This window comes from Prionailurus bengalensis, chromosome D4, assembly GCF_016509475.1.
Source record: "Prionailurus bengalensis isolate Pbe53 chromosome D4, Fcat_Pben_1.1_paternal_pri, whole genome shotgun sequence".
Lineage (NCBI taxonomy): Eukaryota > Metazoa > Chordata > Mammalia > Carnivora > Felidae > Prionailurus > Prionailurus bengalensis.
The window spans coordinates 62527617-62546637 of record NC_057359.1 but is presented as its reverse complement, the minus strand read 5'-3'; the positions used below and the strand labels follow the sequence as shown (position 1 = coordinate 62546637).

Genomic DNA, 19021 nt, shown 5'->3' with positions numbered 1-19021 from the left:
CAGCACACCCCACCCCTTGCCCCACCCCAACCTCAGAGCTTGCCCTGCCCAAAAACAGACTGCCTTAAAATCAACCTTCATCTGCCCAAGAATGTTACTAGTAGACATGTCCAGAAACCCAAACTGAGCTGCCTGGTGAAGAACTCTTGGTTAAAGCAAACCTATGAAGTATGGAAGAGTAGACCACTTCTTCAAATGTTGAGATAGCATCAGAAATTAGGAATCACAAAAGAATCAGGTAGACATGACCATGCCAAAGGAAACTAATAAAGTTCTGGTAACTGACTCTAAAATAGAGATCTGTGAGGGGCACCTGCGTGGCTCACTTGGTTAAACATCTGACTTTGGCTTAGGTCATGATCTCATGGTTCGTGAGTTCGAGCCGCATACCAGGCTGTGTGCCGACAGTGCAGAGCCTGGAGCCTGCTTCATATTCTGTGTCTCCCTCCCACTCTGCCCCTCCCCCACCTGTGCACGCATGTGTGCTCTCTCTCAAAAAGACAACATTAAAATTTTTAAAAAAGGACATGGAGATCTGTAAACTGTTCTACAAACAATTCATAATTCTTTTAAAAAGTTTAGTGAATTACAAGAATGCACAGACAACTAAATAAAATTAGCAAAATAATGCATGAACAAAAATTCAACAAAGAAAAATGGGGGGAGGGGTGCAGAAAAAGAAATCCTAGAGCTGAAAAATAAAACGTCTGAACTGAAGAATTCAATAGAGAACTTGAAAATCAGACTCGACCGTGTAGAAGAAAGAATCTGTGACCTAGAAAACAGGGCATTTAAAATTATGTAGTCAGAGGAGCGAAGGAGAAAAGAATGAAAAAGTGAAGAAGGTATATGGGACTTATATAGGACATGCTAAAATGAATTGCATTATGGGAATTTGAGAAGAGAAAAAGAATGGGACAGAAAATATATTTAGGGCAGTAATAGCTGAAAGTTTCTCAAACTTGGGAGAGAGAAATGGACATTGAGATCCATGAAGCTGAGACACACTATATTGTCATGAGTCTAATGTTGAAATAAGCAAAAGAAAAATTATATATAACTATGAATGCACTTCTCAACAAAAAATTTTCAGGCCAGGAGAGAATAGGATGATATATTCAAAATATTAAAGGAAAAAACTGTCAAGAATTCTATAGTTGGCAAAACTGTCCTTTAGAAATGAAAGAGAGAAAAAACAAACTAAAACCAAAGTAGCTCATAATCTTACTAGACCTTCCTTGTAAGAAATGCTAACGGGAATTCTTTGAAAGTAAAAGGATGCTAGTTAACATCATAAATACTTAAGGTAGCCTAAAACTCACTGGTAATAGTAAACATATAGTCAAAATTAGAATTTGTAATATGATAATGGTTGTGCATCATGTACTTTTAAAAGTTTAAAAACTTAAGGGGCACCTGGGTGGCTTAGTCGGTTAAGTGTCTGACTCTTGATTTCAGCTCAGGTTATGATCTCATGGTTTGTAAGATAGAGGCCTGTATCCAGCTCTGTGCTAACAACATGGATCCTCCTTGGGATTCTCTTTCTCCCTCTCTCTGACCCTCCCCCGCTTGTGATCTCTCAACCTCTCTCAAAATAAACTTAAAAAAACGTTAAAAAAGGTAATAAAAGTAACCATAACTACAATGGCATGAAACTAGAAATCAATTCTAGGAAAACTGGGAAATTCACAAATAAATGGAAGTTAACCTTTTTCCTGAGCAACCAATGGATCAAAGAATGAATAAAAGGAAAACAAAGTATCTTGAGACCAAAATGAAATACAACACACCAAAACTTATAGAATGCAGCAACAACAGTTTTAAGAGGGAAGTTCAGAGTAATAAATGCCTACATTAAGAATCAAGAAAGATCTGATAACCTACTCTTTAAGAAAGTAGGAAAAGAACAAACTAAGTCCAAAGTTAGCAGAAGGAAGGAAATAATAAAGATTAGAGCAGAAATAAGAGCAGGAAAACAACAGAAGATTAACAAAACTAAGACTTGGTTCTTTGAAAAGAAACAAAATTGACAAAACTTTAGCTAGACTAACCAAGGCAAAAAGAGATGATCCAAATCAAAATTATGATTAAAAAAGGAGACATTACAACTGATCCCCAATAGAAAGGCAAAGGACCATAAGATACTACTATGAACTGGAACAACCATAAGATGCTATATGACAAACTGGACAACCTAGAAGTAATGGAAGTTATTAGAAACCTGTAAGACTGAATCAAGAAGAAACAAAATATATAGTCAATGTTCTAAGTCACGTTAATAAAATCATACGATTATCACAATAGAAGCAGAAAAAGCATTTTTACAAAATTTGACATCTGTTCATGGTAAAAATTTAACAAATTAGGTATATAAGAAATGTACCTCTACATAATAACGGCAACATGACAAGTCCACAGTTAACATCAGTGGTGAAAATTTGAGAACTTTTCCTCAGAATAGGAACAAGACCAGGGTGCCCACTCACAACTCCTATTCAACACAGTACTGGAAGTCCTAGCTAGAGCAGTCAGGCAAGAAAAAGAAATAAAAGGCATCACATAAAGAAAGGAAGAAGTGACTCTGTCTCTATTTGCAGATGATTTTACATACAGAAAAACCTCAGGACTCCGGAAAGTGTTAGAGCTAATGAACAAATTCAGTAGAGTTGTAGGATACAAAGTTAACATACAAAAATAAGTGACATTTCCATACACTAAAAAATTATCTGCAAAACTAATAAAATGACCCCCATTTACAACAGCACCAAAAACAGTAAGATAGGAATAAATTCAACTGAAGAAGTGAAAGATCTCTACTGAAAACTACAAAACACTGATGAAATAAATTGAAGACACAAATAAATAGATATTCTGTCTTCTCGGATTGCAGGAATATTATAACATTCATAGTACCCAAAGTCATCTATAGATTCAGTGAAATCCCTATTAAGATTGCAGTGGCATTTTTTATAGAAGTAGGAAAAACAATTATAAAATTTATATGGAACCATAAAAGTACCCAAATAGCCAAAGCAATCCTGAGAAAGAAGAACAAAGAGAGAAGTATCATACTTCCTGATTTCAAGCTTTATTACAAACTCATAGTAATCAAAACAGTATGGTACTAGCATAAAAATAGATGCATAGACCAATGGAAGAGAACTAAAATCCCAGAAATAAACCCGTGCGTATATGGTCAATTATATTTGACAAGGGAGCCAAGCACACTCCATGGAGGAAAGACCATTTGTTTTATAGATGGTGCTGGAAAAAACTGGATATTCACACGTAAAAGAATGAAACTAGACCCCTATCTTACACCACTCACAAAAATAGACTTGATATGGATTAAAAAGCCTTAAATGTAAGACCAGAAATTCCTAAAAGAAAACCCAGGAAGAAAGCTCCTTGACAGATACGTTGCCAGATTTTTTTTATTTTTGTTTGTTTGTTTGTTTTGGATAGGACACTGAAAGCACACACAAACAAGCGGGGCTACAAAGTAAAAAGATTCAGCACAGCAAAATAATCAACAAAATTAAAAGACAACTATGGAAGAGGAAAAATATTTACAACTCATGTATCTGATAAGAGGTTATTATCTAAAATATATAAGGAACTCCTACAACTAAATAGCAAAAAACCCCAAATAATCCATTGATAAAAATGGGCAAAGGACCTGAATAGACATTTTTCCAAAGAAGATACATGAATGGACAACAGGTACACAAGAAGGTGCTCAACATCATTAATAATAGGGGAAATACAAATCAAAATCACAATGATCTACCACATCATGTCTGTTAGGATGGCAATTATCAAAAGACAAGAGGTAACAAATGTTGGTGAGGGTGTGCAGAAAATGGGAGTCTTGTGCACTGTTGACGGGACAGTAAATTGGTTTGGCCACTATGGAAAGCAGTATGGATTTCCCTCAAAGAGTTAAAAATAGAGCTACTATATGATGCATCAATTCCACTTCTGGGGATTTATATAGAAGGAGATGAAAAACTGTTGAGATACCTGCATCTCCACGTTCACACTAGCATTATTTACAATAGGCAAGACATGGAAGTGTCCACCCATGGGTGAATCAATAAAGAAACGGTGGTGTATATATACAGTAGAATATTATTCAGCCATAAAAAGAAGGAAATGCTGCCATTTGTGGCAACACGGATGGCCCTTGAGGGCATTATGTTAAGTGAAGTCAGAAAGAAATACTGTATGGTTTTACTCTTACGTGTAATCTTAAAAGATCAAATTTGTGGTTACCAGAGGCAAGGGGTGAGGGGAGGAGGAACTGGGTGTAGATGATCCAAAAGATACACACTTACAGCTATGAGATAAATAAGTGCTGGGGATATAATGGATAACATGATAACTATAGTTAACACTGCTTTATGGTCTATATGAAAGTTGATGAGAGTAAATCCTAAAAGTTCTCATCACAAGGGGAAAAAAAAACAATTTAAGTATCTCCCTGAGATAATGGATGTTAACTAAACTTATTGTGGTAATCTTTTCATATGAATCATATATGTAAGCCAAGTTATTATGCTGTACACCTTATACAAGGCTGTAGGTCAGTTACAGCTCAATGAAACTGGTGGGGAAAGAGGCTGAGTAACTTGCAGAAGGTCTCACAGCTAGAGCCAGGAGAGACCAACATTCAAACTCGGTGCCGTCTGGTCTAACAGCCAAATACTGCTAAGGACTTTGCTCTGTACTATGTACTTAGTGGGCATCGGCAAAGGGTTTTAAAAAGGATGGCAAAAGTAAGAGCTGTATTTTACTAGGTTCATTCTGTTGCAGGGTGGGGCCTGGAGTGGGAGAAAGGTATGGGACATGGGGATGATGGCTGTCTTTACATCTAACGTTGGGTTGATGGGGTCTATCCCACATGCACTCTAAAACTTACTGAACACAGCTGTTTTGGAGCCTCTCAAGGAAACCTGCATCACTGTTCATTATCAGGTTGGTAGCTGATGAGTTACTAGTGAGCTTATAAGGTGCTGCAGAAAGCAACAGGCCCCATGCCTGATTTTACCATACACCAAATGGGAAATGACGTCTTCCTGAAGTCTGCTGAGAAGTCTTTGTGGTACTAGGCGCAGGTACTAGGTACTTCTCTCTTGCCCTAAAGGCCGATTTCACTCAAACTGTATGACTCTTCTTTTTCCTGTAGCATGCCAAACCAGGCACCTCTCTACTAGACTATAGATCACACTTCCAAAAAGCCAACTATGGAGAAAAGCTGGAGAAAAGCTAGAGATAACGGGGCAATACTGCTCCATAGTTCGGCTTCTTTGGTTTGTAGGCAGAAAACTCACTGGGAAGCCCAGGTGTTGGCTTTCACTGTGTACAGTTTCCACCTAATCGATAGCGGAATGCAGACTTTTGAGTCTCTGTCCAGATGATAGGATGGTGCCAGGGGTTAGAGTAACAGCCTCTGTTCTTCTATTTTCAAGAAAAATAGGACTTCTGATTTGTTGAGAGTCCTAAGATGCCCAGTCATCCCTATCAGCCCAGGGTTCACGGCTCTCCTTATGGTCCAGCCCGGCCTTGCTTACTGACCTCACAACATGCTAGAGAAGAGCTGATAGGAAGGTAGTTTACAAATGTTTAGATGAAGACGGAAGTGTTTAACACAACAACTGCTCTCAGCCACAGCAACTCTCCAGCCTCACTTAGGTCATCCAGTATCCAGTTTCAACATTGAAAATAAAGTCTTGATTGGTAATAAGATTCACACGTTAAGACTAAGCCTCACTCACCGCCTCAGGGCCCAAGATTCACGCTGCTCGCCCTACCCCTGCCCGTTTCCCAGTCTGCCCGTCTCCGTCCTCAACATGTCTCCTACGATAGTCTGCATTTGTGGAGCACGCGTGTGCCAAGCCCTGTGCTCTACCCCACCCCTCGTTGCTCCTTAGGTTTCGTGTCAGACACCATACCCTGCTCCAGGACAATGCTGTGAGCTCCCGTACTTAAAACAGAAGATGCACAGGCTGTATAACAGAATCAATGGGACTGTTTCTACTGTCACCAGACATGCGACTTCCCACAATGCGCAGCATCCCACAATCCCTTTGGGAGTCAAAGTCCCATCTCAGAATTGTACAATGGTGCAGCCAGAGGACCTGTGTAATTGCCTCCCCAGATGGGCCTACAGACTATGAGCCCACTGTTCCTGGGGGGATGACTGAAGGCTCATTTGCTGCTATGCACACTTACGGACAGGACCTGTCAGCTTCTGACTCTTCAAAGGAGTCAAAGAAACAGCTTGACTGGAAGGCATTTCAGCTAGGGAGCAGCTGTGGGGCCTGATATGGTACACCTTGTTGGCTTGTTTCGATCCCAAGTTTCAGCTGAAATACTTAAAAAGTTCCTCTGGGACGGTAGCCAGTGCACATCCTGGCAGAACTCCCCAAGGAGGGAGAGCAAGGACCATCCCCATTTATGGCTTCAGAGTCAGACTATCTCCGCTTCAAGCCAGTACAGCACTTATTAGCTCTGCAACCTTGGTGGGTTGATTAAGTTCTCTGTGCTTCAGTTTCCTCATCTGTGAAATGGGGGATAAGAACAGTGCCTCACACGGTTATTGGGAAGGATTAAATCCGTTAACACAGTGTTCGCTTCGGCAGCACATATACTAAAATTGGAATGACACAGAGAAGATTAGCGTGGCCCCTGCACAAGGATGACACACAAATTCATGAAGCGTTCCATATGAAAAAAAAAAAAAACAGTTAACACACATAAAACTACTTAGAACAGCATCTGGCACAAGTGCCTAATAATGCCAAGTACTAGTATTAATGACAGTAATAAAACGTCCCCCTGGAACAACATTACCTTGACGAGCGGGAGCACCATCCAGGCAGCCCTTTTCCCCCAGCCTGTTCTAAGGTGAGGAGCGTGAGGCCGGCCTCCGCTGCCGTTATCTTGACCACGGCAAACACTGCCTTTACTGAGAACATACGGGAAAGGCCCTTGAGTCCGAGCTTCAAGTGCCTGATCTGTATCACCAGGACAAGTCATGTTTCCTGAGACCATTTGCTTGCCTGAAAAATGGGAACACTGATCCCTATCGTGATGGCTTCCTGGGATGGCTGGGAGAGCAAAGGGGTTCAGGCAGGAGGTGACTTTATAAGACCAGCAGCTTGAACGGACACGAGGACCCACTGTAGCAAAGGCCATGCCAGCATGGAGCAGATCGCCCGGCTTCCGGCCAGGCAGTCCTTGGCACCACAGTCCCTGAGGCCTCTCCCTGGATCTCACAAGAACCTCTCCCGCTCTCTCCTCTTTCTCTGCCAACGTTAGGGTCTCTCTGCCCTTTTATCTCCTGACAAGGGTGTTGACATGCGGCACACCTGTGCTCGCAGTGATTTGCTTGCTTTGTTCCCCCCGTCAACCTTCCTCTCTGGCGATGGAGGCCACCTGACCCCCAGCTGTGGGCAGTGGCTCCAGCCCTCCCCCAGACGCTGGTCATTACTAAGGCCTAATGTAGATTTAGGCCCTAGTGGGGCCTGCAGATAGATGGAGGAGACTATGAAATATGTGAAAAACTGGTCGCAAAGGACTCCTCCAGTCCTCCAGAGATTCCTGCCTGGAGAGATCTGTCTCCGTATTTCAGGGAGCCTCCACCACCACTCCTAGCACCTACCCAACATTCCGAGCTTGGCAGGTGCTCTCACAGGTTGTTGCAATATGTTTAATACTCAGCCCCTCAACCGCACCCTGGCTTAGGTACTTGGGGTGTGACTAATTTGTGGGTAGTAAAAACATAAAAAGAAAAATAAAATATCTTCCACGGGTAGTACTTTAGAAATTACGAAGTGCACACTATCTCACTCAGCAGCCTGCCGTATAAACAGGATGGGTGCAGCGATAACTAAATCCTATTTTACAGGTGAGGAAACTGAGGGTCAGGGAGGCCACGTGATTTGCCCGAGGTCAGATAACTTGTCAGAAACCCGAAACTCAGGCTTCCTGGTTACACACTGAGGCTTTTTTCCTTGACTCCAGGCTATCCTGGGTGCTTCCTACCTTTCTTGGCAAAAACATCTTCCAAATAGCTCATCCAATGTAAATAACTAGGACCTACACGTGAGTGAATTTTATGGGCGGGTTCAGTAAAATTGGCCTTGTGCCAGCACGTGGAATTCACTAGAAAATGCCACTTGAGCACAGGGCGTGTCATGTTAGGAGCATCAGGACAACCACAGAATCAGAGACTCGTGGCACCCCCATCGTCCTACCTTCTCCAGGCCCGCTGGATGACCGCGGCCGCCTTGTTCTTCTTGCGAAACAGCTCTTTCCTGCTCCTTTCTCTCTGGATTATCTGCAGCCGCAGTTCTACGGGGAGAAGGTCAATATTGACACTCTGCCCAGAGAGGGGACCAGGTGCTGGATCAGTCTCCTTGGATAGCTGGGTGTCCTCAGACAGGGCAGATGTTCCCAGCTTCCTGACTCCCGACTTCAACACCTCTGTGCTCTGTGGCAAATCTGAGTAGATCCCTCCTGCGAGCTTGTCCTGTGTCACTTTGTTTCTTGGTGTCCGATGGTGGAGAGGATGCTGCCCAGCGTGGACCACCTCCCCCTTGGCACTGCCAGGCCGGCTAGAACCAGCCGGGGAGCCCCTTCCTCCTCTGAGCTCTTGAATGCGCCTTTTTTGGGAAGCACACCTGGCCTTGGGTGCTGGGTCCTGCCGCCTGCCAGGCTTCCGGTGGCCATCCTGCTGTGGAAGGCTTGCAGCTGCCCAACCGGGGTCCTCTCCTTCCTCATCAGGCCCAGCCGCCCTGATACAGGAGGGCTGCTTCAAGAAGCCTTTCCCCTTGTCACACCGCCGCTCACCAACTGTCTCACCTCCGGACTTCTCAACAGAGGAGACTCCCGGATGCCTGTTTCCATTCTTGCCTTTACTGGGGCTGAAGTGGACACAGGCAGATCGGCCTTTAGAGTGTTCTCTGGATGATTCTTGGGGAGATAAGGAAAAAAGGAAAGAATATTTATTGTCCCAAACTTACATAGTAGGGCAATTCTGCCCATTTTTTCACATAAAATACTCACACTCGTCCGATAGCTTCACCATGATAGTAGTGACTCTAGTCAGAAAAAAAACGTTCAACTTCTATTTCTAGCAATGGAATGTTAGATAACCTGAAATCCTTCCCATTACAAGAACCTACAAATGCTGGGGCACCTGGGTGGCTCAGTCGGTTGAGCGTCCGACTTCAGCTCAGGTCACGATCTCGCGGTCTGTGAGTTTGAGCCCCACGTCGGGCTCTGGGCTGACGGCTCGGAGTCTGGAGCCTGCTTCCGATTCTGTGTCTCCTTCTCTCTCTCTGCCCCTCCCCATTCATGCTTTGTCTCTCTCTGTCTCAAAAATAAATAAACGTTAAAAAAAATTAAAAAAAAAAGAACCTACAAATGCTGACTAAAGTACAATAAACATTCTCTTACAAGCACCATGGTGCCTTCAAGAAAATAAAGGAAATCCTTGGGAGGCCAAAAATAAAGAGAAAACTGAAAATCTGGGTGTTAAGCGTGTGAGCTGATCCAGCAGCCGTCTGGGCAGATAGTAGCGGTGGAGTGGGCAACAGTTGGTCTTATTAAATATCTGGCTGTGCACATCTTGACAAGGACAGAAAATGAGGGCTTGCAGGCAGATAGTTAGCTAGAACCATGACCCTGCATGAAGCCAGGACTCCTGAGGGGGTAAATCCTTTGGGAAATGATAGTCCAGATTAAAAAAAAAAAAATCTAACTGCCAGCACTGGGAAACAGCAAGCAAGGTTGTCTTAGCCTGGGTTCTGGATGGGGGAAAGAGTCTCCTTTGAAAATTCAAAACCCAAGTTCTCTGCCTCACGTGGTTTCATTTTCATTTATTCTTAACCCATAGGAAAAATTCATATAAGGAACCAAGATGGTGGTGCAAGATGCTTTGTAGAAGCAAACACAATATTGCTTTAACATGGCATTCCCTCAACTCAGGCCACACAGAGGGGTCCTTCTGAAAATGACTTCATAATCCAAAATTATAAAATGCATGAGGAAACAACCTACCATGAATGAGTTAACAGACACAATCGCATTATTAGACTGGCAAGAGCTTAGCTAATAGAATAGTGCGCGCACACACACACACACACACACACACACATGAACTGATTAAACACACAAAAGAATTTAAAAATAAGAGGAAAGAACACACCTATTTGAAAAATCAATAAATACAACATCTAAAATGAAACATTTTAGACTCAATGTAAAAAGGAATGCAGGAACTTCTATAATGGCAGAATTGAGGCATACTCACCACTGAGGACAACAGAACAGCCTAACAAAATATTACAAACCACCTGTCTGAAGACATCAAAAGGCTAACAAGTCAGGAAAAATAGGGGGCCAAGACACAGGAGAAGCAGGTAACCAACAGAGATGAGCAAGGCATTTGGGGCCATATGTTCCTAGGGGAATCATTTCCTCAAGGTCTAGAGGACAACACTTGGGAGTCCAGAACCTTGCAAGAAGCATTCTTTTGGACTGGAACCCTGGAGGGCTCTATTTTAGGAGAAAAGGGGAATGCGTGGTAAATTGACCCTTGCAGCGACTGAGTGCAGCTTTGCATCATCTCAGTTCTGGAGACTGGGTTAAGGTGATCTTGGGTTGTTCATTCTGGAAACCGGATTAAGGTGATCTTGGATTGTTCACACTCCTAAATGCCTGCTGGGAGCCAATGCAAATCCTTTCTGGAGGAATTAATATCATCTTAGGTCTCAAGTTATTTCTATAGTTCTTTATATTAAATGTCTACCACTCAATCAAAGATATGCAGGCAGATATATCAGAAGACAATAAAAATGGACACACAGGGTATCCAGATAATGTGTTTTCAGAAACAGACTTTCAAATAACTATTTTGCAGTGCAAAAAAGTATCCAAACTAGCTACTCTTCATGTAAGACAAAAGGGGATATAAGAAAATATCCTTGTATCTCCTCATTTGTGTTTTTTTAAATGTTTAAATATTTATTTTTGAGAGAAAGAGAGAGACAGAACACAAGTGGAGGAGGGGCAGAAAGAGAGGGAGACACAGGATCTGAAGCAGGCTTCAGGCTCTGAGCCGTCAGCACAGAGCCCCACGTGGGGCTCAAACTCATGAGCCCTGAGATCATAATCTGAGCAGAAGTCGGATGCTTAACCAACGGAGCCACCCAGGCGCCCCTTTGTATCTGATATAGAAAGGATAAACCAGAAACTGAAGAGATTGGGTACTAACTGGGATGGGTCAGGAAAGGGATAGAAAGAAGAGGGAAATGGGAACTGGGTAGTGGGCCTGGGGGAGAGCGATGCTTCTCTGTTCATATCTTTTTGTACAGCTCTGACTTTTAGAACCATTATAATGGTTCACATACACCAAAAAAAGCCCCAATTAATTAACAATGTAGATGCCACTACACACCTATTAGAACGGTTGAAAACCCAAAAACACAGAAAACACCAAATGCTGAAGAGGCTGTAGAACAACAGGAACTCTTCACTCATTGCTGGTGGGAATGCAAAATGGTGCAACCACTTTGGAAATAGTGTGGCGGTTCCATACACAACCATTCTTACCATACAATCACGAAATTGTGCTCTGTCATTTACCCAAATGAATTTAAAACTTATGTCCACCCAAAAAACCTGCACATGGATGTTGAGGGTAGCTTTATTCATAATTTACAAAACTTGGAAGCAACCAAGATGTACTTCAGTAGCTGAATAGATGGTTAAACTGTGACACATTCAGACAATGGAATATTATTTAGCACTTAACAGAAATGAATGGAAAGGAAATAAGTGCTAAACAGGAATGAGCTATCAAGCCATGGAGGATATTCCCAAGTGAAATATTACTTCCCTTACACGAATATCACTAGTGCATATTAGTAAGCGAAAAAGAAGCCAATCTGAAAAGACTACCTATTGTGTGATCCCAACTAAATGACCTTTTGGAAACAGGCAAAACTATGGAGATAGTAAATGGATCAGTGGTTGCCAAGGGCTCAAGGGAGGGAAGGATACTTAGGCAGAGCACCGGGGATTCATAGGGCAGTGTGATAGTTAATTCTGTGTGTGAACTTGACTGGGATAAGGGACATCCAGACAGCTGGGAAAACATTATTTCTGCATGTGTCTGTGAGCGTGTCTCCAAAAGAAATTAGCATGTGAATTTGCAGACTGAGTAAAGGAGATTGCCCCCACCAATGCAGGTGGGCAACATCTAGTCTACCGAGGGCCTTAATAGAACAGGAAGTTGGAGGAAGGGGAAATTTGCTCCCTTTGCTTGAGCTGGGACAGCGTCACCTGCCCTTAGACACAGGAGTTCCTGGTTTTCCAGCTTTCAGACTTGCATCAGGACTTCTACCATCAGCCCCCTCATCCCCTTGATTCTCAAGCCTGGGGACTCGGCCTCACACCATCTGCTCCCCTGGTTCTCAAGCTTTCAGATTCACTGAATCATACCGCCTGCTTTCCTGGTTCTCCAGTTTGGAGGTAGCAGATCGTGGGACTTTTCAGCCTCCATAATCAAGCGAGCCAATTTCTATAACAAACCTCCTCTTTTATATATATCCTATTGGTTCTGTTTTTCTGGAGAATCCTGACTAACACAGGCAGTGAAACTATTCTGTATGACACTGTAATTAATGGTGGATACATTATACATTTGTCAAAGCCTACACCAGGCATGAAGTCTGATGTAATTTGTGGGCTTCATGTGATAAGAATGTATCAATGTAGGTTTATCACTTTTAACAAATGTACCACTCTGCTATAGGATGTTGATAGTGGGGGAGTATGCATGTGTTGGGGGCTAGGAGTGTATGGCCTTTCTGTTTCAATTTTGCTGTAACCTAAAACTGCTCTAAAAAGTAAACTCTATTTTTTAAAAACATTTTTAGTTATTTTATTTATTTTAGTTTTTAAGCTTATTTATTTATTTTGAGAGACAGAGACAGAGAGCAAGCAGGGGAGGGGCAGAGAGAAAGGTAGAGAGAGAATTCCAAGTAGGCTCCATACTGTCAGCAGAGTCCGATGTGGGATTTGATCTCATGAACTATGAGATCATGACCTGAGCTGAAATCAAGAGTCAGACGCTTAAGCAACTGAGCCACCCAGGTGCCCCTAAAAAGTAAACTCTATTAAAAGGAAAAAAATTAAGAGGTACAAACTTCCAGTTATAAAATGAGTAAGTCATAGGATGGAAAGTACAGCAGAGGAAATATAGTCAATAATATTATAATAGGGTTGTATGGTGACAGATGGTAGCTACCCTTGTGACCAGCATTGCAAAATGTACAGAACTGTCCAATCACTGGGTTGTAACCCTGAAACTAATGTAACATTGTATATCAACCACACCTCATTAAAAAAAGGAAAAATAATGGAGACAGATGATATTAGATACTATTAACTAGTAATAAAATAATGTGATTTGGGTATTAATATAGATAGATTAGTGAGAAAAAAGACAAAGCTAAAAATATACCCATTTGTAAAAGTATATAATAAACATAGTATTAAATTTTTTTAAATGTTTATTTATTTATTTTTGAGAGAGAGGAGAGAGAGAACAAGTGGGGAAGGGTCAGAGAGAGAGGGAGACATAGAATCTGAAGCAGGCTCCAGGCTCCGAGCTGTCAGCGCAGAGCCCGACGTGGGGCTCAAACTCACAAACCGTGAGATCATGACCTGAGCCTAAGTCGGACGCTCAACCGACTGAGCCACCCATGCACCCTTGATAGCATTTTTAATTTGTGGGTGTGGACCCAGAGAGGGATGCTGTACCCCTCCTGAAGCCGTCATTCACAAAGCCCGCTGCCAATTTTGCAGCTGCATGTATATGGCTATTACTCCATAGCCATATGGAAGATTATTCCATGTATATGGCTAGAACAACTGCCTATTATCTAAAAAGAAGTCATTAGATTCCATCCCTATATAAAAAATTAAATTTGAGATAATAAAAATTGCTGTGTTTGTTAGATCTTAAAGTTGGAAAAACCTTTTCTTTTCTTTTTTTTTCTTTTTTAATGTTTCTTTATTTCGAGGGAGAGAGAGAGACAGAGTGTGAGAAAGGGAGGGGCAGAGAGAGAGGGAGACACAGAATTCGAAGAAGGCTCCAGGCTCCAGCACAGAGCCCGATGTGGGGCTCGAACTCGCCAACCACGAGATCATGACCCGACCCAAAGTCAGACACTTAACTGACTGAGCCACCCAGGAGCCCCATGGGAAAATCCTTTCTTAGCATAAAATCACAAGAAGAAAAATCTCAAAAGAAAAAATTAAACAGAATTAAAAGGTAAAATAAAAAAAGACATTCACTATCTATGATAGACAAACGTTACTATTTTTATTATGTAACAAACTTTTAGAAATACTAAGAAAATTGGGGCTCCTGGGTGGCTCAGTCGGTTAAGCATCCGACTTCGGCACAGCTCATGATCTCGCGGTTTGTGAGTTAGAGCCCCGCATTGAGCTCTGTGCTGACAGCTCAGAGCCTGGAGCCTGCTTTGGATTCTGTCTCCCTCTCTCTCTGCCCCTCCCCTGCTCACGCTCTGTCTCTCTCTGTCTCAAAAATAAATAAACATTAAAAAAAAAAAGGAATATTAAGAAAATGAAAAACCAATATAAAAATTGACAGAGGACATCTGTGAACAGTCCAGAAAATAAATACACAAAGCCAATGAAAATATGACAAAATTCTATCCTGCTAACTAGGATTCAATAAAATCATTATTTGCCTAAATGTTTGGAGAGAGTTTGGTTGTTTTTGTTGTTGTTGTTTCTTTGCTTTTAAAAGGGTATGACTTGGGAATGCAAACTGGTGTAGCCACTCTGGAAAACAGTATGGAGTTTCCTCAAAAAATTAAAAACAGAACTACTCTACGATCCAGCAATTGCACTACCAGGCATTTATTCAAGGGATACAGGTATGCTGTTTTGAAGGGACACATGCACCCCTATCTTTATAGCAGCACTATCAACAATAGCCAAAGTATGGAAAGAGCCCAAATGTCCATCGACGGATGAATGGATAAAGAAGATGTGGTATATATATATATATATATATATATATATATATATACACATACACACACACACACACACACACACACACACACACACACACACACTGGAGTATTACTCGGCAATCAAAAAGAATGAAATCTTGCCATTTGCAACTACATGGGTGGAACTGGAGGGTATTATGCTAAGTGAAATCGGTCAGTCAGAGAAAGACAAATATCATATTACTTCACTCATATGAGGACTTTAAGAGACAAAACAGATGAACATACAGGAAGGGAAGCAAAAATAATATAAAAACAGGGAGGGGGACAAAACATAAGAGACTCTTAAAATACAGAACAGAGGATTGCTGGAGGGGTTGTGGGAGGGGGGATGGGCTAAATGGGTAAGGGGCTTAAGGAATCTACTCCTGAAATCATTGTTGCACCATGTGCTAACTAACTTGGATGTAAATTATAAAAAATAAATAAATTATAGGAAAAAAAAAGGGTACGACAACCTTCTGCAACCTTCCCGGAATGAAATTTGACAGGATGTTTAAAGACCCATAAAAATTAGAGATGTTTGTGTACACAAAAATTTATATGAACGTCTATTAGCTTATATGTCCTACAACACAGACATGAATAAACAAGTCATGTTGTATTCATAATCTGATATAATACTAAGCAGCTAGTAACATTTTTGTTGAAAATAAGGAGACGATGTAAGAAGATCTCAAAACAGGATGCCCAGTTTTCTGAATTAAAAAAAGGAAAGTTCTAGGGGTGCCTGGGTGGCTCAGTTGGTTAAGTGACTGACTTCAGCTCAGGTCATGATCTCACAGTCCTTCATTTGAGCCCCACATCAGGCTCTGTGCTGACAGCTCAGATCCTGGATCCTGCTTCTGATTCTGTGTCTCCCTCTCTCTCTGCCCCTCCTCTGCTCATGCTCTGTCTCTCTTCATCTCTGAAAAGTGAATACATGTTAAAAAAATTAAAAAAAAAAAAGGAAAGTTGTAGTAGATGGAATGGAACCAAAGTTATAAGAGTTGTTAAGATTAAGGAAGATTTTTATTTATTTTTTGTTCTTTTATCTTTCAAAAATTGTTTTGTAATGGACATTAACTAATTTTGTAATTAGGAAAAACATCATTTCCTGTTTAAATAAAAAGTACCCAACTACAAAAAAAAAGGCCCAACAATTAAAATCAACTAGAATGTGGAAAAGAACTCAAAATGGAATATAAATAATAACAAACAAACCTAACTATCTTACAAATGAATTAGGTAACCACACTAAAAGGTGAAGAAGAAAACTGACCTAAGTAACTTCACAAAAACAGATTTTGGCTGAATACTGTAAGGACAAAAAGGACAAAAAGTAATGTCTGTAAATACCGTGCTCTAGGTAGTAAGTCTGTCTCTTGCAGGGGTATGGGTTAGCAATTCTGAAACTGCTGTGCTGTATACTAGGATTGAACAAATAAACGTATATATCATAGATGAAGGGAGCCGATCTTTCACTGCTGGAGGGAGCACTTCAAATAGAAAAGAATAAACTCTGTGGTGTTGAATAGAATTGGAGGTGTCATAAATATGAACTCATGGAGTGTGTGTGTGTGTGTGTGTGTGTATGTGTGTGTGTGCGTGTGTGTGTAATACACATACACACAGCTAGATGCAGAAACAAATGTAAATAATTTTTAGCTCTGTCTGCTGAAAGGGCTTAGGAGCAATGGTACTCCAGTAGTAATGTGCCTACCTAGCACTCAGATCTTGATTTCTTTAAAAAGATTTTTTTTAATGTGTATTCATTTTTTAGAGAGAGAGAGAGAGAGAGACAGAGGCAAGCGGGGGAGGGGCAGAGAGAGAGGGAGACACAGAATCAGAAGCAGGCTCCAAGTTCTGAGCTGTCAGCAGAGCCCCACGTGGGGCTCGAACTCACAGGCCATGAGATCATGACCAGAGCTGAAGTCAGCTGCTTAACCCACTGAACCACCGAGGCACCCCCCAGATCTTGATTTCTAATACCATTCTTCAACAAAGGGAACCAGGATTCACTGGAGAAGTGGTTAACTCCAGGGCTTTAAGGCGGGGGTAGAGATATGATGAGGTTTCATTTTTGAAGAGACCAATCTGTTCACAGAGAGGAAAATGGATTAGGGGAGCCAGAGCAGATAAGTAAAACCAGTTAGGAAGCTACTATAATAGTCCAAGTTAGAGATGAAGGTAAGAAGATGCCAGGCAGAATATATGGTGGTAGATGAGAGAGAGAAAATGGGTTTGAAAGATATTTAGGAAGTAAATGAGATAAGACCTGGTGACAGATGGGGCATGGGTGGTAAAGGAAAAGGAGATAAGGATTACTCCTGGACTGAACGTACAGATGGATGAGTATATCGCTAACCAGTACACAGAGCAGGTTTGCATAAAATTTTCATCTGTCCTGTCTTGGATAGGTTGGGTTTGCGACGCCTTTGAGACATCCAAGTGAAGACATAAGTCAATCGGAACAAGGAGAAGAGGTCAGGGAGTCTTTGGCATATAGGTGGTAACTGACATTTCTGCCTTACCCACTGTACACGTGCCGAATGTAAGGGCCCACGTACTCCCACCAGTCATACCCACTAGCTCGGCAGCCCATATGGTGAGAAATAAGATAACACCAGGGATGGCCCTTAAAACAGTGAGTTTCTCCTCCACTAGACTCTCCTGAAAACCACACTGACTCAAAGACAACTTTATCTTACCACCTCCCACAGGCCATCTGCTGTCAAGTCCTCTCAATTCTACTCTCCAGACCATCCTCTACTCTTCACCCTTCTGCTACTGTGTCTTAGTTAGGCCCTCTAAACCCAGCCTCCGCTCAGTGATCTTCCTAAATATTATGTCTCCTTCCTTCCCTACCTTTTATTTGAAATAATAATGAGGTTAATTATAATAACAGCTCATATTTATAGAGTGCTTTAGGCACTGTGTTTAAATCTTTTCATGGGTTATCTCATCAATGTTCACAAATTTCTAAGGCAGGCAGTATTATCATCTATCATTATTATTATTATTTTTACAAATAAAGAATGGATGCTTCAAGAGGTTAAGTAACTTGATCAAGATTATATAGCTAGTAAGTGGTAGGGTCTAAATGTGAACCTAGTTTATTTGGTTCTAAAGCTCATGCACTTAGCCATGATGCTCTACACAGTCTGTAAACAAGAGAGGAAGAATTACTATGTGAGAGAAGAAAGAAATCACTTACTAAGAGACCTTGGGCAAACTCCTCTTCCATGGCCTCAGTTTCCTGACTTGTGTTGAGAAGACTGTACTAGATGCTTTCTAACGACCCTCAAGCTCTAACATCGTCTATTTCTATGAGACAGGATGAAGGAGAAAAAGAAGTGGCCCACATTTCCCATCTCTGGGCTCCTAGTGGGATGCCCACCTCTCAAGGTCTACACTGTGTGCGTACTGATTGGCTGAAGCAGCTGAGACCCTTCTTCATGACCCTTCTTAGCCAAACACAAAGTATCTCGGGGTGCCATCTGCCCAATTATGTTGGGGTTTCCCAGGAATACTGTGCTAGAGAAGCTCCAGTCCAACGGCCAGTCTCGATTCCTAGATGTATCTCCCAATTTTCCTTTGCACTCTGGCCTCTTAGGCAGGTAAAGGAGGGCAAAGGCTGCCCGTGAAACTGCAGCTCCCTCTCCTTACACCTGAATCAGGCTCACTAGCCTCCATTCCTCTTACTTTTCCCCCAAGTTTGGATGCTGGGCTTCTCTGAGGCACTGTCCATATATTTGAATCTGGCTCTTCCCAAAGGTTCTTTATTCAGGACACCAGTTCCTGCCCTCAGATAAATGAGGAGCTCCCCTGCTTCAGAAGTGCTAGGTACACAGAAATAAGAGACATTGCTCCTTGTGGCCAAAGATTCTTTCCATCCCAGTGTAGAATGTGATTTTGCA

At 41.8% G+C, this 19021-nt stretch overlaps 1 protein-coding gene and 1 non-coding gene across 2 annotated transcripts in view; one reads left to right on the top strand and one right to left on the bottom strand.

The window, feature by feature from the left end:
* The window catches only part of INVS (inversin), a 162000-nt gene that overhangs the window by 6748 nt on the left and 136231 nt on the right, over nucleotides 1-19021 (bottom strand). Inside the window, 1 exon segment of the mRNA XM_043567058.1 lies at nucleotides 8262-8979. Within this exon segment, the coding sequence (XP_043422993.1) occupies nucleotides 8262-8979 (718 nt within the window).
* LOC122475555 lies at nucleotides 6629-6735 on the top strand. The gene has a single exon (XR_006295237.1). It is a non-coding gene; the product is annotated as a U6 spliceosomal RNA (small nuclear RNA).